General features: G+C 38.4%; 1 protein-coding gene across 7 annotated transcripts in view; it reads left to right on the forward strand.

Annotated features, from left to right (window-relative positions):
• LINS1 (lines homolog 1) overlaps positions 1 to 10,152 on the forward strand; it is a 29,256-nt gene extending 19,104 nt beyond the window's left edge. For 4 of the 7 annotated variants that reach the window (XM_061158573.1, XM_061158577.1, XM_061158579.1 and 1 more), the window contains exons 2-7: positions 3,311 to 3,811; positions 3,919 to 4,008; positions 4,838 to 4,979; positions 5,648 to 6,238; positions 7,205 to 7,376; positions 9,168 to 10,152. In XM_061158573.1, the coding sequence (XP_061014556.1) occupies positions 3,413 to 3,811; positions 3,919 to 4,008; positions 4,838 to 4,979; positions 5,648 to 6,238; positions 7,205 to 7,376; positions 9,168 to 10,092 (2,319 nt within the window). In that variant the 5' untranslated portion in view covers positions 3,311 to 3,412 and the 3' untranslated portion in view covers positions 10,093 to 10,152. Of the gene's footprint in view, positions 1 to 1,423; positions 1,761 to 3,310; positions 3,812 to 3,918; positions 4,009 to 4,837; positions 4,980 to 5,647; positions 6,239 to 7,204; positions 7,377 to 9,167 lie in introns of all 7 variants that reach the window. The other 3 variants (XM_061158575.1, XM_061158574.1, XM_061158576.1) reach the window with 1 other exon arrangement.
• Positions 10,153 to 21,681: the final 11,529 nt, after the last annotated feature.

The following is a 21,681-nucleotide window of genomic DNA, read 5'->3' on the forward strand; positions in this document are numbered from 1 at the left end:
CTACCATAGACATTTGTTTCAGTGCAATTTTGTTTGGCCAGTATTAGTATCTTAAAAGACACTGAAATTAGGAAAAGTTTATGATAGAGTAGAAACGGCCTAGCACCTATTATCTTCATTCATTCATTATCTGCCTGCCGTTTGTGACCCCTAGTTTATGCTGTTGTGATTTCTTCTGTCTGTAAAGCATATTTTGACTCTGTGTATCTTCAAGTTTATAGTTTTTCAATCTTATTTCTCATAACCACTCTTAGCAAGATCCTAGATCCCACCATGATAGAAAACAGCCAGTTCTCCTCTCCACCCCTAACCCCTTGAAGTGTTTGCTTGTTTACCTATTTATTGGCATTCACATTTTAGTTTTGTGTGTTGAAATGATTGAACCATTTGCAATGGCTCTTACAGGTTGAAAATAGTTGAAATAGCAGTTTTATTCTCCTTTGTGGTAGCATTTAAGAACTTAGGATGTATAGAAATATTATCATAGAATATTTTATATATAAAAATCTCAATAGTTTTGTTGGGAAGAAATGTTGTAACTGAACTAAAAATAAGCACAATGGAATTCATCTTTGAAGGAGAATGTGAAAACTAATTTCTGCTGTGTGACAGACAAAATATACCAGACAATTAATGAGATGATTTTATTCAAGCTGATGCAATAGGGAGAATGTTTATTAATGGGGAGCCTCTCAAAGAAGGAGAAAATGTGGAGTTTATAAAACTAGGAAGTCAGTAAGGAAGGGTGGAGGTGGGTCCTATCACCAGTGGTCAGCCCTTCCTTGGAACACGGAAGGCGTAGTGCTTCTTAACCATGACTGCTTTCTGGGAGCGCAAGGCTCAGGTCAGTTTTAACGTTGCCGGACGGAACAGGGTTACTGCTGTTACCATAGTTATGTTTATAAATTGTGTGAGATACGCACTGCAGAAGTTTCATTTATAACTTTAAAATCTATAGGACTCTTAATATTTCTGCACTAAAGGACTGGAACAGGGCAGCTTTGCCTTATAGGGGTGACCAGGAGTTGGAAGTCTTTCTAAACGAAGCGAGAGGAAGAACCCACTGCAGAGGGAGGGCGGAAGACCAGGGGCAGGCCAGCGGCCCCTAGTCAAAGTGGGACCCAGTGAAGGTGAGAGCGCTCCCTCCGAGACCGCTTCCAGTGGGGCGGGAAGGGGTGAAAGATGGGCGTTTGTCAGTGGGCCAGGCTAAAGGAGAGAATTCCATGGATTTTGTTAAAGGATGCATTTTTAAAGGACAGCATCATGACCCATGTTAAATCAATGTGGAACGAATTTATTTAACTAATTAAAGAACTAGCCAAATGTCACAACCATTTTAAAAGCTGATGAACTGTGAATATATAGAGAAGCAATATTGAAATGAGTTTACTGATGGAAGTAAAACTGGATTTTCCCACTACAGGGAGGGTTGCCCTTTCACCAGACAATTATGGGCATGTCCATAAACAAGAATTATCTGCATTGCTATTAGTTACCTACAATTTATGAAGGTGTAAAATAGTGTAAAGAATCTGCCTGCCAATGCAGGAGACACAGATTGGATCCCAGGGTTGGCAAGAGCCCCTGGAGAAGGAAACGGCAACCCACTCCAGTACTCTTGCCTGGGAGACCCCATGGACAGAGGAGCCTGGCGGGCTGCAGTCCACGGGGCCACAGAAGAGTCTGACATGACTGAGCGACTAAGCAACAACAACAAAACAGCTCAAAGGCGGTGAAAAGACCAAGCCACATCGGATCAGGTAATTCCCAGAGGCCCCGTTATTCCATTGAAAGGCTATTCAGTAATCTCTCTTGGTCACACCACGGTCTTTAGTTTTTTCTAGCCATCCCTGCTCTATAGTAACTACATGCTTCCTCTAATATTCATCTGTCAGTTGTTTACCCATTTTTCTCCTTAAAAGCCATGTCTGATTTTTTCCTTTCTTTCTGATCTCCATCAGGTCAAAGGAGCCTGGGACATCCAGGATATATAAATTTATAACCAACTACAAATACAAATTAGTTTGCTCATGTTTGGATTGCTTTTGCTTAATATCCTGTCTTTTTCTTGGGATGGCATTTAAATTTTTTTAATTTAATGTTATGAAAATTAATATTGAGAGCCCCTTGGACAGCAAGGCGATCAAACCATTTAATCCTAAAGGAAATCAACCCTGAATAGTCATAGGAAGGACTGATGCTGAAGCTCCAGTATTTTGGCCACCTGATGAGAAGAGCTGACTCATTGGAAAAGACTGTGATGCTGGGAAAGATTGAGGGCAGGAGGAGAAGTGGGTGACAGCATGAGATGGTTGGATGGCATCATTGATTGAATGGACATGCGTTTAAGCAAGCTCTGGGAGATGGTGAAGGACAGGGAAGCTGGCATACTGCAGTCCTGGGGTCCCAAAGAGTCAGACATGACTTAGAGACTGAATAACAACAATGTTATAAATGATTACCAAGGTTTCTTTATATTAAATAATTTTAAGTTGGGAGTTAATCAGCAATAACCATAATAATTTGACCACATAGCATTCTAATGTTAGGTTTTCATCTGTAAATGGAAGGTGAAAGTTAATGAATTTGTGTTATGGGCCAAGTGGTTCTCAACCTAGACAATTTTGCCCCACCCCCAATCCCCGGGGCCTGCTACTGACATCTAATCAGTAGAGGCCAGAAATGCTGCTAAACTTCCTACAATGCATAAGACAGCAAAAGCAGAATTGCCCAGCAGAATTACCAAAGCAGAATTACCCAGTTCCTACTGTTAATCATGCCAATATTGAGAAACCCTAACAGCCCATTGAAGAATGTTAGAAGAAAGCTGAAGTTTTTGCTATGATAAAACTAAAAATAATTTTATGGTCTTAAATCTACATGAAAAACATACATTTTGTTTTTATACATTAAAAGTAATGTTATTACCAATTTTCCATATTAAAAAGTTACACAGTATTACCTTTAACTTGAGAGACTAAATAAATAGAAAGAGATGCTTTTCCATTAGAAGAGGGTGAGACGAATTGAGAGAGTGGCACTGTAACACCTACATTAACATATGTAAAATAGATAGCCAGTAGGAAGTTGCTATGTAACATGGCCTAGAGGGGTGGCTGGGGTAGGAGGTTCAAGAGGGAGGGGATATTTGTTCACTTAAGATTGATTCACATTATTGTACAGCAGAATCCAACACAACTTTGTAAAGCAATTATCCTCCAATTAAAAATAAATTTAAAAAAGAAACAGGTGCCTTTCCTTTGTAATGTGTATAACACTTGCACTTTTAAAATTACTTTTCCTATTTTAGGTTTCACTGAAGAAACATCTTAGAGAGTCATCGCATTTCCAAGATTAACATTTACAATTTGGAGTTGTTGACCTTCTTATAAGAAAGACTTTGGCCATCAAAATGAAAACTTTCTTTGAAGTTTTAGAACAATTATACAAGAAGGTACTTCTTGGAGCCACACTTGAAAATGACAGCCATGATTACGTCTTTTATCTCTACCCAGCATTTTCAGATCAAGATTGTTCTGCAAGCACCTCCCCAGACTGCTCAAATGCCCGTGATGTTCAGGACAAACAAGAGCCATCCTCTGTCAGCTTGCCTACCTTGTCCGTAGCACCTGTGTGTTTGCAGAGACATTCTCAGATGAGCAATACCCGAGAAATAACGCTCCTTCAGTTAACAGTGATCAGAGTGATGATAACCAGAATATTGTCTGTGGAAACTGAATTCCATGCAAAGGAGAAATACAGAGATATAATTAAAATTCTTTTAAAATCATCTGACATCGAATCTCAATTAGTAAGCCCATTTGCTTTTTGTGTTTTTTTTTTTTAAGATCTAGATTTTTTAAACAAAAGTTTTAAAACATTCATCATCAGTAGGTACATGTATTTGTTTTCCTGTAGACCTGTATGTTCCAGAACTCAGAAAAATTGTTATCTCACATGGCAGCAAAGTGCCTTGCACTAATTCTGTATTTCCAACTGAAGGAAAAGGTAAGATAAGTAATCAAATTATGTTACTATTCCTTTTATATTTTCTTTAAAATTGATCTCTGGCATTCAGTTTTTAATCATTAAAATATTGGCTTCCATAATGTGTAAATCCACAAAAGTGTAAGAATAGAATAATATGTTGGTGACTTATTTCAAGGATTAGAGTCTTAAAAATGTTATAAATCATTACAGATAAGATTCTCAACTCAAAAGATAGACTGCAGGTCACAGAGTCCATAACTGTTCAGATTCTCAAAGTAGTAGGTGGGCCTCCTTGCTCCCTTCCAAAAACAAAGCTTAGGAGCCCCTGCTTGAGACTAAGACCATTTTCATAGGTTTAATATAAATTCTAAGAGTGGGCCTCAGCATAATGAAAAAATATGAACAAATTAATCAAATTTTTCTCTTATCTCTGAATTAGTTAATATATATAAACATTTACTGACTTCTTTTAGCTGTAATTGCTTGTTCCTTTCTTAAAACAACATTCTTTCCTGAATTCAAAAAGGTGGTATGTACAATAGAAAATTTGGAAAAAGGGAAAATGTATAAAGACCAAAATAAAAATTTCATATCATTCCAGACACCAGAGATAATAACCACTGCTAATATTTCATGTTCCTTCTTGGTTTTTTATTTCTATGGCATATTAAATTTTTTTAACTTAAGGAATACTGGGATATTTATGTCCTTATTTTAACAAATATACTTTTTTTTTTGGAATGAAGTAAACAGTGTTGTATAGAATTGTGTAAAATAGGTAATTTGTAATGGCAAAGAAAATGTTGTATTACAACTTACTACTTAAAAGTTTTTTTCTCACTTATAGATAACACTGAGTAATTTCTGGATTTCTTTTTGCCAAAAAAATATTTCTGAATATTCTGAAAGTAATAAAGTAGTATACTGCCTCTGGATACTTACCTTTGTAATTAAAGAAATCTTTAAAGATACATCTTCACAAAAAACAGGTATGAACTGTGTTCCCCCATAAACAGTTGTCATTGTCTTGTTCCAAGGGAGCATTATATTTTTATGAGTAAAACTTATTTTACAACCTCTGATTGTTTTGAAGTATGAAAAACTAAAAAACCATGCCCCATAGTCTTTGATTGAGGATACCTTTTTAAAAAGAAAAATGTAAAACTTCACTATTACTGGGCTTCCCTGGTGACTCAGACAGTAAAGCGTCTGCCTACAATGTGGGAGACCTGGGTTCAATCCCTGGGTCAGGAAGATCTCCTGGAGAAAGAAATGGCAACCCACTCCAGTATTCTCACCTGGAAAATCCCATGGACAGAGGAACCTGGTAAGCTACAGTCCATGGGGTCGCAAAGAGTTGGACAAGATCGAGTGACTTCACTTTCTTTTCACTATTATTAAAAATTGAAATTAAAGCTTTTCATTTTTATATGTCCTTTGCATAGTCTGATGTTACTGATATTTGTAAAATGGATATTAACCATGAATATTAGCTGTTGGCATGGTTATCTTCATTTGTTTGTGTTAGAGGTAAATAATCCAATCCATTTTTTCATCTTACGAAGTGATGATAATTTTAAAAATTGAATTGTAAAATTGTGTTTTAAGAAAACTTTGTTTTTCCTGTTGCTTATAATTACTATTTTTATAATTGCAGAAATTCTAAAACAGTTCCTGACTCCTTTTGACACTCTTTTTGAAGTCTTTTACAATTCCTTATTTTCTCAGCATTTTGAAAACCACCAAGATGCTTCTAAACTAATAAACAGTTTAATATGTTTCTTGGAATTGCTTGAACTTCTTATAGCCTCCAGAATCCACCTGAAGTTACATTTCACTTGCCAGAGGATTTTATTTTTGAAAGCTTCTTGTGTGTTTGATGTTATTACCTGGCCTGTTCAGGCTTTTGTCAAAAGGAAGTTGATCATCGTCATCAAAAAGTGCCTTCTGTGCAAGGCGGGTGAAGACCTTTGTCGGGGATCTGTCCCTGCCTTCGTGCCACCAGATAATCCTTTGCATGTGGACCTGCTGGCTTTGGCCAGCGCTGTTCTGCAAGCTGTGGATTTGGGCTTGTTGAGGACATTGTCTGTCCGTGGAAAACCTTCCTGCTTTGGAGGTGGTGAAGTCCTACCTGGATATGAGCATGCCCCTGGTCCAGATCATGTGATTCTCAGAGCAATGAGTTTACTTATCATAAGATCCTTAGAAATCAAGTTTCAAAATTGTGCTTCAGCAAATGAAATGAAAGGTAACTTTCTGAATGCCTTTTGTATGTAAAGTAATGGATAATTATTTACTGAAGTAAAATTATTCATAATTATCAAAGCTCAGGATTGTAATTTCACTAACTTAAGTTGTATCTTATTCTAGTTATAATTTATTAAATTTTCTTCCAATAAAGATAAAAAGCTAGAATTGTCTTTTAAAAAGTTTCAGTTTTGTGTGCTAAACTGAATTTGCATAGCGTAGTTAATAACTGTAGTTAAAAGAAAAAAATTGTTGAGTCTCTTCAAAGTAAGCAATGTTAGTCAATTCATGTTCAGCTATATGTAGTATATTATTCATATTTTCCTTCACAAAATTGGTATATCTACTAATACAGAGTTTTGGGAGTTGAATTAAACTAATATAGGGTGTAATCCTGTGCAGTTTCATTTACAACACTAGATGGCGTTCGTTACATAAGTCAAGAGTTTTAAATTGCAGTTAATACCTCAAAACCTTTTTGACTTTTGTGCTTAACAGCAGTACTTTCTTGTAATGCTTTAAAAAACTTTAAACAAACAAAAACTTTTTCTGCTGGTATTTTGAAGGCAAATTATTTTTGTTTGGTTGTATTGTTGCCTCTAGTACAAACACTGTGTCATCCAGTGAAGCAGATTCTGTTGTGTACTATTTATTCATTTATATGTTTTTAGCAAGAATTCGTGTAACTTTTATTTATCAGAGATACTAGCTATATGGCACTGGGATATAGATGATCTGGCTGTGCATTTTAACTATATCCTACCGAGTGGGTCTTTTTTTTTTCCTCTGAAGCTCAGTTTCCTAATGTACAGAGTAGAGATAATCCCTAACTCAAACTTTTGAATGTGTGAATTATGATAATGCATTTTAAAGTACTCTAGATGTTATAAATGTATGTGAATAGGTAAGTTGTTATAAATGCATTCATAAACTGTTGTTTTCTCTTTAAATTTTTCATTTTTTGAAGTTGATTTACAGAGGTTCATGTCTGAGTTACTGATCTTCTTAAAGCCTCACCTTCAGCCCTCTCTGCAATCACACAATCTCTGTGAGTGGTTGTCTAGGGTCTTCATAGAACAAGACGATGACATGCTGGAGGCTGCCAAAGCATTGCTGGGCATCTATCTGAAGTTGACCAGGTTTGTATATTTTAAAGTAATTATACTAACTAACATGGCCAGGAAAGCAGAAAACATTTTTTAAAAACATGTATTGGACATACAATTTACTTTCCATCATTAGGGGAAAAAAATCCCTAACAATCTTGTGGTTTCCTTGTAAGTTCCAATTCCTTTTAGACTGCCCTACATGCAAATAGATTACATTTGAGTTCTCATTATGAAAACTTGGATGACTAAGCAGATCTAGGGATTAGAACTAAACTGAGATTAGACAATATGGATTCTGGCTGAGTCTCCATCTTTGCTTTACCTCCATTGTCATAATTTAATTGACATTTGAAACTCTTTTCACCCTTAAGGCTAACTTTGTCTGTATTGAACTTCTGTAAGGTGATTTTTGCCTTTGTAAAGCTGAATTCAAACTTGTAAGTAATCAAAGGAATTTGTAAATTTCCATTTTAATATACAGTTGAATTGGTACTGATATCATATTGAGGCAGATATCTGAAATTGATTATGAAGTTATATTACTGATGACATTTTATACTGATCCTGTTTCTGTTTATTGAAAGAGCTATACTTGGTTTATATCTTATGGCAAATATCTGTAATTGGTTATGAAGTTAATAACTGATGACCTTTTACAGTATTTCTGCTTCTGCTTTATTAAAACTGTAAAGTATTTGCTTTATTTCCATTTCTTTCTTGGCTTCAAAGAAAGGGATTTCTTACTAATGGTTGTCGGCGTAGTGTTGTGCTGCCAGTTCTTACTTGTATTATGACACTTCTGGCAATGACTGCTTTCAGACTGTAAGTGTTTGGGGCCAATTTTCAAAAGGTTCTAATCAAGAACACAGAATGCATGCATGTGATTTGAATTAGGCTCAGAAACGGTCAAATACAAATTCAGTCTGAATACATATGCCTTGAAGAATATATAGTCATATTCAAAGCTGACTTCTTACGACTCAGGAAAGAGGAAGCTTCTGAACTAAATTTATTTTGCATGTGAATTTCTAATTTTCTTGAATTTCATGTGATCACAGAGGCCTGTGCTCATGTCATATGTATTTTTTTTAATGTAACTGAATTGGTTAAGATTGGTTGTAAATGATAGAAATCAATATAAACTAGTCTAAGCCAAAAAAGGAATTTACTTCCTGGGAATTCCAAGGAGTCAAGTTGGCATCAGGTGTAACTGTGCATGACTCAAATCATGTCACTGATTATTTCTCTTTGTTTCTGTCTCATAGCTTTGAGTTCATTCTCAGGCAGGGTCACCAGCAGTGCCAGACTTACAGCAACCTTACAGATAAGATCTTTAATAGTGCTGGCAGAAATTCCAGAGGAGGTCTGATTAACCTGTATGGGTCACAGATTCATGTTGGAATCATGGTGTCTAGGACCATGGGTACTCTGATTAGTTAGCCTGGAACACATGCCCATCCCTGTTGAGACGAGTGTGGAAGGCAAGGAAGGAGGTTAATTCCCACCTTACCATGTGGAATTAGTTACCTGTAGGAATAACAGCAGCAGCAGGAATAAGAGACTCTGATGTCAGTAGACAGGAAGACAGAGGACATTTGTTGGACAGATAAAAACTAGAACTACCAAAGTCAAAGGATGTTATTTATTTTATTGGATCAGGTTTGTATAGAATTTGTAGAGAAAGAGATTGTTTTGAATTTTTTTCTTTTTAAAATAATGCATAGATTAAAAAATAATCTGGCAGAATTTATGGTATGTGAATTATATCTGTCAAAACTTAAATTTATAGAGTCATTAATCTGAGGTGTCTGTTATTTTCAGAGAATGTGAAGCTACTGAAAGCTTGACCCAAGAAAAAGAAATGTGGAACCATCACACACATGAAAATGGCTATAATCCACACTGTATTTTTTTATTTTTATTAAAAAATATAGGATTTGATTCTACTGTTCTTCTTGATTTTTTGATTTCATCAGAAACCTGTTTTCTTGAATATTTTGTTAGATACTTAAAATTATTGCAAAAAGACTGGGATAATTTTTTCACCATTTGCAACTATTTTGATGTAACTGAATCTAAAGATAACATACATATTTGTTGTTGTATCTCCTCACTTGTCCAAAATAGAAACAGCAACCCAACAGAAGCTAGTCCTTTGGCTGTTCTTGGTAGTCACACAAATGCTCATTCTTGGGTCTCCTGGGCCTCTGCTGCTTCTTCTGAACCACTGAACCATGGTGTAACGTTGGAAAAGGCCTATACCAAGCCCCAGGCTAATTGTCTTTCTACCCCAGGAGCTTCTCAAAGTCTGGTAGATTATGACAGCTCTGATGATTCTGAAGAAGGATCCACAAGCCTGTGTTTAGTAAACAGTAGACTAACATCTTCACACCAAGAAGCAATGAAGAAAACTCAGGACACATTTGGAGCAAGTGGGGATAAAAAAGAACTTAGCCCAGAGTCTCAGTCAAGGCCTCTGGTTACTAAAGAATCTAATACCCCATTCTCTGTTTATTGTGACGTAGCCCCAGATAACACTGCTTCTGAAGTGGGAATATCTTACAGAACAGTAAAGTGCTTTGAAGAGCTACAAGGTGCCATTTACCGTTTGCAGAAGAAAAATCTGTTCCCATATAATCCAACAGCACTTTTAAAGTTGTTAAAACATATTGAGACGATATATAATAAAAGTATGACCCCTTTGTATAACAATGACATTTTATTTCCAGGAACTGTTTTTCCTTAATATAATTGTGCCTTAATGAGATAACAGTATTAAAAATAATTAATAAACCTCAAAAGAGTTTTCTAAACCATGCTTTTCTTTTGCCTTTTGGGAGCAGCCTAGTGACTGAAAAGGATACATCAAATAACAAGTCACTTGATAACAGTTGCACAACATTTGAAATCTATGGTAGTTCAAACTTGCTCAAATTTGGGATAGTTATTGTATTAATTTCTTATTGATACTGTAACAAATTCTCACAAACTTGGTGGCTTAAAAGAACAGAGATTTATTCTTTCTCAATTCTGGAGGCTAGAAGTTCAAAATCAAGGTGTCTGCAGGACTGCACTTTCTCTTGAGGCTCTAGGGGAGAATCTTTCCCTGCCTCTTTGTGTTTTCTGGCCATTGCTGTGAATCCTGGGTATTCCTTGACTTGTAGCTACATAACTTCAATCTCCTTCTCTGTTATCATATGATGTTTTCCCTCTGTGTCTGTTGCTGCTGCTGCTGCTAAGTCGCTTCAGTTGTGTCCGACTCTGTGGGACCCCATAGATGGCAGCCCACCAGGCTCCCCTGTCCCTGGGATTCTCCAGGCAAGAACACTGGAGTGGGTTGCCATTTCCTTCTCTATCCCTGTGTGTCTATCTGTATCCAGTTTCCCTCTTTTTAAGTATACCAGTCACTGGATTAGGGCCCAGTCTCATCCAGTATGACCTCTTGTTGTTGTTGTCTGTTGTTTAGTCACTAAGTCATATCCCATTCTTTGAGACCCCATGGACTGTAGCCTCCCAGGCTCCTCTGTCCGTGGGGATTCTCCAGGCAAGAATCCTGGGGTGGGTTGCCATTTCCTCCTCCAGGGGATCTTCCCAACCCAGGGGTCAAAACTTAGCCTCCTGCATTACTAGGTGGAGCCTTTATCGCTGAGCCACCAGGAGAGACCCAGTATGAGCTCATCTTAGCTTAATTATATCAGCAGGGACCCTATCTGCAAATAAGGTTGCGTTCACAGGTCTGGGTAGGCGTGAATTTTTGGGAGGGACACTGTATAAGCCAGTACCTTTATTATTTCCGTTTGAGGTGTTTACATGTAATGTGATATGTAAAAAACTTAAATCTTAGTGGTTTTTTTAAAGAGAAGTGATTAGCTTCATGTGTGTGTGTGTGTGTGTGTGTGTGTGTGATCTATGAGAACACAAGTATATTCTTAAGATTTTTTTAAAGATACTTTAAAAAGAAATTCTTTCCTGTTTAAAATTGTTGTGGTATGAATAATTCTGTCTTTTAGAGAGGAGGCAGTAAATTCAAGTTTTCATGTCATTACAAGCATGCCTCATTTTACTGTGCTTCACTTTGTATTTTGCAGATACTGCATTTTTTATAGGTTCAAGGTTTGTGGCAACCCTGTGTCATCCAAGTCTTTTGGTGCCATTTTCCCAAAAATATTTGTTCACTTTGTGACATTATTGTAATTGCAATATTTCACACCTTCTCATTATTATATTTGTTACAAATATAAAACTTCTAACAGATGGGGAGTTGCTGCTTATGGATGAGCAAAAAAAGTGGTTTCTTAAGATAAAATCTGCTCCCAGTGAAGATTCTCTTAAGATTGCTGAAATGACAACAAAAGATTTAGAAATATTTTATAAGCTTGGTTGATAAAGCAGTGGCTTTAACATCTTCAGCATTGCTGAAGGCTCAGATGATGGTTAGTATTTTTTTAGCAATAAATATTTCTTGATTACAGTATGTAGGCATAATGCCATTGCACACTTACTAGACTACAATATAGTATAAATGTAACTAGTTTATATGCACTGATGAAGCCAAAAAGTCAGTGTGATTCCCCTTACAGTGATACTTGCTTTACTGTGATAATTTGGAACTGAGTCCAGAGTATCTCCAAGGTCTGCCTGTGAGGAGTTTGTATACTGAGAGTGTAACTGTATTCTGCTGGTGAGTCTGTCCGTAAGGCAGTCTGAAATGTCATCCTTAAAACATTTTTAAATGATCCTTTTATAGATAAATATAAGGAGACTGAACCTACCAGACATTAAAATATAGTTTAGTGTTAGTCACTCAGTCCTATCTGACTCTTTGCAACCCCATGGGCTGTATGTAGCCCGCCAGGCTCATCTCTCCATGGGATTCTCCAGGCAAGAATGCTGGCGTGGTTTGCCATTTCCTCCTCCAGGGTGTCTTCCCAACCCAGGGACAGATCCAGGGTCTGTTGCAAACAGTTTCTTTACCATCTAAGCCACCAGGAAAGCCTAAAATATATTTTAAGGCTGTGTTAATAAAACAGATCAGTACTCATTCAGGTAGAAATAGAAAAATCAGTGGAACTAAATAGAGGATGGCTTAATCATTATAACAATGAGATGCTAATATTAACCAAAGAGAAATGCAGAGGTCAAAAAGTTTGGTAACAGAGTTGGGGGTATTCATTGGGGCGGCTTCTTCTATGTGAAAGAATGTATCTTCTGCTTATAAAAGCAAAAGACCAGAAATATCTGGTTAAATGTCAAAATATACATACTCATAGTATATGTGCTAAGTTACATGTATACTTCTGGAAAGAATGGGCCATATTCATGTTTACAGAAATGAAACGCCTACAATAAAAAACATATCAGAGTCTCATTTGTTTAAGGAAAGAAGTCAGGGAAGGAGTAATGCACACACTTAATATATTTATATATGCTTTTGTAACAATATGTAACAAAATTTTGTAAAATATGTAACAGCATATAAGAAAATACTAATAGCAGTTGCCCTGGGAAACAGATCTGGAGTAGAAAGCTTGACTTCTCATTGTATATCTTGTTTTACTGTTACTTTTTAACTGAATACCTTTTTTTTTCGTTAAAATTACTTTTTTTTAAAGAAAAGAAACCTGATTCTTTATTGTTTCTAGGTGTACATAAATGCTAAATGCACTAAAAGCCATGCTTATATAGATGTGTTTTTTACCTGTGTTTCTGTATAAGATTAATAAGGAACCGTCAACCCCTTGTTATGTGTAAAATGAGAAAAAGGCAATCTCATGTGTATGCTGAGTGTTGGGATTTCAGAGATGCTACATGTATAACTAAACTTTAGGTGTAAGTCAGTCTGTCCTACCCTCACTGAAGCCCTAGTATTGGTGAAGATGACTGATGCTGGCAATGTGATAACCTTCCTGGCTGTTCAGAGGATCCAGAGCTGTCCTGAATTAGTCCATAAGGGAAAACACAAAACTAGTGATACTCACACAATGAGTTCCTAGTCTGTAACTCCACCTCTTCTCCAAGTAAATACATATGTGTGTTCAAGTGAGCACCATTTATTTAATCTAAATTTATAAATCAATAAATTATGAATCTATTGTTTTAACTTAAAACAGATACAGCAAAATACATACATGTATGACTTGAATTTTCGCAAATAGCATGTTTATGAAACCAGTACCTGAATCAAGAAACATTACTGGCGCTCAGGAGTCCCCCTGGGAACCCTCTCTAGTCTTACTCACCGGTAGTCTTTTATGTAAATGGATCATAGAGTATATGTTCTTTTATATATGGCTTCTTCAATGATATTTGGAAGCATGTTCTAATCTATTTTTTAAATAATTGCCAAGTAGTTGCATTTCAACTGTTACTAGTAACAAAATACTTATAATTCCTTAAAATTATATATGGCACTCCCAGTGTGCTAGGATGATGAAATTGATAGTGGTTGAAACAAAATAGAGACTGAAACAGGTTATACAGGACCTTGTGTAATTGGCCGCAACCTGTTTCTCTAGCCTCACCTGTGGTTCTCCCCCAACCCAGTCTTAGGAACACCACCTTTTGCCTTATAAATTTGTGAAGCCCCATCTTTTTGTCTTTTGTTGTGGGTTTTTTAAATTTTATTTATTTTTTGGTTAAGCCTCATCTTAAATGTTGGACCTGTGAAAACTCCTCCACCTATTTTGAACCATTAGATCCTACCTGCTTTGTATTCTCTTCACTGTGTTCTTTCCTATATCATAGCATTTGTCGCATTATGTTTTAACAGTTTTTTAACAGCCTCCATTTGCCATGTTCTTTTTACATTGTCCCTTGTGAATAGCATCATGTCTGCCCCATTATAATAAACACAACCGCAAGTGTTGAATAAATGAGAAGAGATCCTCTCCAAGGACTTGATAGTCTCCTGGGGCAGACAGGTGAGCAGAAACTTAAAATCTTTAACTTGTACATCAGTTACACTTTCCATACACCAGCTGCTGTTCCAAGTGCTCAGATTATCCTCATAATAATAGGCAGGTACTATTATGATCCCTGTTTTGCAGATGAGATTAACTTGGTAAGGTGGCAGAGTCAAGATAATGCATTTAGTCAGTCTAGTTCCGACCTCCTCTTCATAACTGACTGACTGTCTTCAAGCAGGGGGTGATGCACTGTTAATATTAGCATTGCTGCTGTGAGCGTGGTGAGTGGTATGAAGAGAAGCCCTGCTGGCAGGCTAGCTTAGGGCCAGTTCATTCACGACCTTGTGTGCTGTGCTAAGGAGTTTTGACTGTTTTGTGGGCAGTGGAGAGCCCATGTGGTTTTCAAGTCAGTGACTGGTTTTGTGTTTTAAGAAAGTGACTTAAATAGCAATATAGTACCAGTGGCTAGGCAGACAAGTAGAAAAGACTGGAAAGGGTCCTGGGAACATCCCGCTGGCGTCAGGGACAAGGAGAATGGAGGCGGAGGAGTAAAGCCTTCTTGCTGAATTTCAGCATCAGGCCCCTCCGTCCACAGATTCATTAAAACTCGAATAAAGAGCAGTGCGCCATGCAGGGACTGACTTACAGTCCAAGAAAGCCAAGGTGTTAGCCAGTCTTTGGCCTGAGGGACCCTAGACCCACCTGAGGACAGGATGCCACATTGCAGGGGGATTAATTAGGGACGTCTGAGTGTTGACAGCCAACCCCCACCCCCACCATTACACTTTTCCCCAGAAAATTAGAGGAAATGTCCATGGAGTCTGACCAACCTAAGAGAAAAGTTCTAAAGATACAGTGTTGTTCAGTCACTAAGTCATATCCAACCCTTCGCAACCCCATGAACTGCAGCATGCCAGGCTCCCCTGTCCTTCACCATCGCCCAGAGTTTGCTCAAATTTGTGTCCATTGAGTCCATGATACTATAACCATCTCATCCTCTGCCTCCTTCTTCTCCTTTTGCCTTCCATCTTTCCCAGCATCAAGGTCTTTTCCAATGAATCAGCTCTTCACATCAGGTGACCAAAGTATTGGAGCTTCAGCTTTAGCATCATTCCTTCCAATGAATATTCAGGGTTAATTTCCTTTAGGACTGACTGGTTTGGGGGGCTTCCCCAAAGAAATTATTCCACCAAGCCTGCCAACTCTGAAATCCACAGTCACAAACTTCACCCATGGGGAGAGTTTCTAGTTGGCATTTATGTGTCCAACTCTTAGAAAGGAGTGAATAGCCAAGGAACACAAGGCATTTGTGGAAAGTCTCTTAACATTACAGAGCCTAAAACAAGACAGACTAAGCAAGGAGGAAATTAGTGATATCTTCAGAGATAAATGGTTATAAAGATATTAGAATATTCAGGAGGAGAAATAAACTTCTTATAAACAAATAATGCAATAGCAGAAATGAAAAACGCAATAGAAATGTAGTAAGTTGAGGAAATCTTCAAAAAGTATAACAGCAGGACAAAAAAAAAAAGAAACTTGGAAAATAGAAACGACAAAATTTTAAGACAGCTCACAAGATTCTACAACTGAATAGCAGAAGTTCTAGATAGAAAAGTAGGCGCAGAGAGGGGGAAGTACCAAAGTAGTCCCGGAAAAATTTCCAGAACTGAAAGACCGAGTCTTTAAACAATATACGAACATACAACTGGGAGGGGAAAAAAAAGCAAACTAAATTTTATGAAGACGGAAGAGGATTAGCCTGCATTCTCACTTGCACTTGTGTAGTGGGAGATGCTCCTGCTGCTATTCCCGGAAATAGGGAAGTGGAACATCACAGATTGTGACGTGTGAAGTGGAACTCCACAAAGAGAAGGAGTTCCGCTCTTAGCCGGGTAACTCAGGCACTGTCTTCAGCACGTGTTGACGCCCAGCAGACAGACAGAAATCCTGTGTTGAAAATCAGAAGATCCACATTACAGCAGGAGTCATTTGCATAGAGCATTAAGAAATTCACAGAAGAAGGTCTGACCTCCCTGAGACTGGAGAGAGGAGAGGAAAGAGGCCTGGGTGAAGAAGGAAAGTGGAAAGAATTCCAGGGACAGGAAAACAAGAAATGCTTTGTGGAAACTCAGGTCAAGTAGGGCTTGAACAGGGAAGTTTATGTGGAGTTTAGTATCTGAGAAGAAGACTCTGGGTGTTTTAACCATCAGGAAGCTCTCGGTCACTTGTGAGAGACCAGGTGTGGACCCAGGCGTGCTCAGGAGAGGAGGTGGACACCACGAGGACAGTGCTTTTCAACTGATCTGTGTCCTCTGTCCCTCTGAACACTGGGATCTGTCGTGGTGTCTTTGAAATGCCTGTGTTGGCATGGATCTGAACGCCGTCCCCAGAGGCAATGTCTGGTCCTCGAGCCCCGGCTGGGGCTTGGACCTGAGTCTCACCTCCCTCCTCAGGTCCCAGCCAGCCCACTCGGACTGCTCAGGGGTGTGGGAATGTGATCTTAAACATGAGCTTTAATTGGTCTATATCATTTGTGACACCATATAGAGTTATCTTGCTTTATATTAAAATACTCACTTGAAAATTGTGGTCGATAAAATGCCTTTTCTAACTGTATTATTAATCATAGCTCAGACTAGCAAACCAACTGTAAGTTTTTCTGATTATTCTAAGGAAAGTGAAGCTGAAAAAAGCAGATCAAAGCCATCACAGTTAACCTCCTAATTATTCGGCTCACTAGTATATTTTTTTAAGATATAGAAAAACAGGGGTCCCCTTCTAAATTTGCCATGACGTTAACCTTTCCAAGTAGATTGATTAAACTGTAGTGCGGTTACTCACCACATCGGGTAAAATACATATTTATATATATACCATGGATTGCTTGCATTTTTTTTTCTCTCTTTGGGATTTTTGCTATTTTTTTTTTTTCAAGGTAGGTATAGTTTCCTAATACTTAGAGGAACTGAGAAATGGAATGTTATCAGGGTATGATTTCCTTACCAGTGAGAAAAGTTTAAGCATTTTTAGTCTGGTTTGAGACAAGCGTCTCCCTAATCATTGAAAGCTGCAGAGTTTAAAACATGGGTTTATATTACAGATATTGTCTAGGAGTGGGGATTGGGGTTGTCTGTGGCATTATGACAGCATATGCTTTTTTTAAAAAGTGCTTTAGACCTCCTGCCAGACACACTTCTCTCCGGAGGCCCACAGAGTGAACACGCCAGCAGCACATTTATGATTGCTTATGACTTTGTTTTTTAATTTATTGAGCAAGTTTTCCTGCAGTCAAACTTTTTTTTTTAATTTGCTAAGAAGGGAAGTTTATTTTTCATTTCTAAATTGCTGACTTTTGTTTGTTGATGTCTATAAAAGATAAAAGTAGTATAGCCCACTATGGTAAAATAGAATTGAATTTTTGACTGCCAATTTTCCTGTAAATTGTCTTTTAAATTTTTTTTCTGGTTTAGCTATTCTTTTTTTCTTTCTGTAATAAAGTGGAAAGATTTCCCTTACTCACTAGATTGTTGACAAGTAAATCATTTTTGGTATCATGTAGCATTCTTTGTTTGAATATGGCACATGTCCTCTTACTTGTGTGTTGCTTTTAATGTGTGAAATGAATGATTTTATGGTTATATGGAAGGGAAATGAGTGGTGGACTAGGAGACAAGATTGATTGGCAACTGCATTTCCCTATACAAATGAGTTTTATTACAAACTAAGTGAAACCAGAGTAACATTAAGGAGTAATCAACAGACAGCCCAATTCTCTGAAATGTCTGTTTGGGTAAAAAGTATGTCAGTATGAGCATGAGGATTTGGGAATGGACCTTGAACAGCACTGCACTTCCTGGATCAGCATGGAGAGTGAAGAAACCACTAAGATTCCATCAGAAGTAGTTCTTTTAACAGCATTGTAAAAAGTTAGTTAACAGTATTGTTTGTTTTGTTCTTTAATAGTCTGTTATGGAGGGTGGCTACAGGGCCATCTGCAGCAAAGGTATGTCATCCCAGTTGTTGTAGGTCAGTGGTGACATGCCCACTGTAGGAGGCTGGACTCACAAACACAGCAGCGGGATAAGTAGAATACATGACACTCGAACTCATGCCATCTGTGTTTTCCACCCGGGCTGTGCTACTTGATTTGTGAACCAGTGGATGAGAAAAAATCACTGTGGTATCTGAAGAAAAGTGCCTTGGGACCATCCAAGATTAGGGTTTGAGGTTCCAAATGTATTCTGTGATTTATAAGCTAAAACTTTGGGTATGAGTTCTTTGGTCTGATCATGTGTAATCAGCAGATAATACATAAATGAACTTTATATTATAAACACAATCAGAACTTTGTTCCCTTTTTTTTTTTTTTTATTTTTTTAGAACTTTGTTCCCTTTTAATAGCTGAAAAGTTGTTCCTTTTTAAAATGTAGCATAGTTTTAAAATGATTTTTCTCGTCATAAATTACTTATTTGCCATGATAGTTTATTCTTCCATGATATTTCCTGCTTTCTCTTGGCTTGCAAATGGGTTGTTAGTAATTTGTACCTATGTCTCATAGTTACTTGGAAAACATACCTACTTTTTAAACTATACAAATCATTACCTTTTATGCTTTCAAAAAACATGTTTGAAAATTCCTTTATCATCAAAGCCAAGACTGAGCCATAAGCCTAGACTCCATTATGTGCCAAATTTAGTTCACTTTTCCTTTTATTGCCCCATTTAGTTTTCTGGCCATTATTAATTTCATCTGAATTCATTAATCAAAATGTTGTTCCCCCCCAAAGCTTCTAGGAAGCTTCTAGCTTCCTTTAGAATATATGACTTATACAAATTTTACTTTTGCCTTTTAGATGCCATTTTATTATCACCATTTTATTTGTTAGTTAGTCTTAACTCCGTTTCACACAGTATCCAATGAACTAATCTCAATTTTGGTTCCTCTTGGGTAATGTTTCCAAGAGGGAAGTCTAGGGTACATCTCAGCAGTTTTTCTAGGAAGAGGGATATATTTTCTGAGACCTCATATATTGTGTATCAGAATGTCTTTTGGTTACCATTCATTTTGTTGACTGGAATGACAACTTGTTTGGGAATAGTTTTTGTGTTGCAACTTTTCTTAAACTGTTGCCATTTTGTTCTATTGTTTTCTTTCTCTAGCTTCTGGAAGAGAAAGCTGAAACCATCCTCATTTGATTATTTTTAGGTTATCTGATTTTCTGATGGCTGTGTCCAAAATAATTTATTGTCCTTGAAATTCAAGAACATCCTGAGGTTCTCTCTAGGTCTGGCACTGTTTTGAGTATTCTTGCCTGAAACAAGATGAGTCTTACATACCATCCCAGATATGTTCTCTGGGTTCCCTTTTGCCATGCCTTCATGGCAAGTGTTTACATTTCATTTTTAAATCATCATTTATTTGCAGATTGAGCTTCTGCTTTCTAATCTCCATGCTTACTTTCCTCTCTTAACACCCTCAACTTTGTTCTCTTTTCTGTGTATTCTGGTGGAATATCTGAACTCTACCCTTCTTCACTGGAGATGGAAATGGCAACCCACTCCAGTACTCTTGCCTGGAAAATGCCATAGACGGAGCCTGGTAGGCTACAGTCCATGGGGTCGGGAAGAGTCAGACACGACTGAGCGACTTCACTTTCACTCTTCACTTTCATGCATTGGAGAAGGAAATGGCAACCTACTCCAGTATTCTTGCCTGGAGAATCCCAGGAACAGAGGAACCTGGTGGGCTGCCGTCTATGGGGTCGCACAGAGTCGGACACGACTGAAGCGACTTAGCAGCAGCAGTCCTTCTTCATACCTGATTTGATTTTCTCCAATGTCAGTTCAACTCATCATCACCTCCAAAGCAGGTTTAAATTATGATTATTTTTCTACTTCCTTGTAATCTCCTTTCATCCATCTCTTTATATATTACCTGCATTCCAACTCCTTGTTTTATCTCATCCTGAGCACTCCTTGATGCCTTATGTTTTTATTTCCTGGAGAACTTATAAGACTTAACACTTAATAAGACTTAATAATTAAATTATTATTAAGAACATTCTTTTCTACATTTTTTGTGCACTCAAATAGTAAAAATAGCTGTCATTTTCTGAGTGCTTAATTTTTACCACATAGTAGTAGTGTGAAGTTGCTCAGTCGTGTCCAACTCTTTGCAACACTGTGGACTGTAGACTGCCAGGCTCCTCTGACCATAGGATTTTCCAGGCAAGAATACTGGAGTGGGTTGCCATTTCCTTCTCCAGGGGGTCTTCCTGACCCAGGGAGCAAACCCATGTCTCCCGCATTGCAGGCAATCTCTTTACCATCTGAGCCACCAGGAAGCCCATGCTATACTAAATACTTTCCAGACATTTTTTTTCTCATTTAATCCTTAGGACACCCTGCAAGGAGTAATTATTAACCTTATTTTACTCATGAGGAAAAAAGCATTTAAAAATACTAAAAAGTCCAAGGTCAGACAACCCAAAATTAATAAATTGAAGAGTCAAAGTTTAAACCCAGGATTCTCTGGCTCCAAAGCCTGTTTTCCTTACCTCACTATACTATCTTCTCTATAAACGACTTTCATATTTTAATAAAATATTCAAAAGAATAACACTCCCCTTTTACTGGAAATTTTTTTTTTTCACTGCCGCATTCTCTGTCTTCCAGTTCCTATGTATGTCTTCATTCAACCTTGTAATGAGAGGTCACTGCAAATACGGGTCCTCTTCCTGTCCCTACGCTCCAAGTTATGAGCAGTCTGTAGGCCAGTTACAGTGGTATTTGCCCCCTGGAGAGGTTGTGTAGTTGAACAGCAAGGGCACCGGGTTTGAAATAATGAAAAACCCAGATTCGAAGCCCACTTGTACTATGTGGCAGCCGTGGACAAGTTACTTAGCCCCTGTTACCGTGTCACCGTGCGTGTCGGAGGACGTGCCGCCCCAGGTGAAGTCCCTGCCACCTTCAGCACGTTGTTGACTGCGGTGGGTGGCGGCCTGCGGGCCCACCCGCCCCGGCCCAGCCCGGGCGCCGCGCACCCAGCGGCCATGAGCCGTCCGTGTGCCAGGATGCACCGCCGCACTGGCCGCCTGGCCCGCGTCCCAGGATGCACCGCCGCACTGGCCGCCTGGCCCGCGTCCCAGGATGCACCGCCGCACTGGCCGCCTGGCCCGCGTCCCAGGATGCACCACTGCACTAACCGTGTGGCTTGGCTTGGCGACGGAGCCCGGCCTCAGGCCAGAGAGAGAAAGCTGCGGAGAGGGTGTGGCTCGGGGCCCGCGGTGCCTCGAAGGCTGAGGTCGGTCCCGGTCCGGTCCCCGCGCAGGCCGTGTCGGGCCTTTGTGCGGACGCAGGCCGAGGCCATGCCCTGTCCGCCGGTGAGCCGTGTACCAGGCCCCTTGCCGCGCAGGTCGAGGCCAGG

The sequence above is a fragment of the Dama dama genome, chromosome 13 (assembly GCF_033118175.1).
Source record: "Dama dama isolate Ldn47 chromosome 13, ASM3311817v1, whole genome shotgun sequence".
NCBI lineage: Eukaryota > Metazoa > Chordata > Mammalia > Artiodactyla > Cervidae > Dama > Dama dama.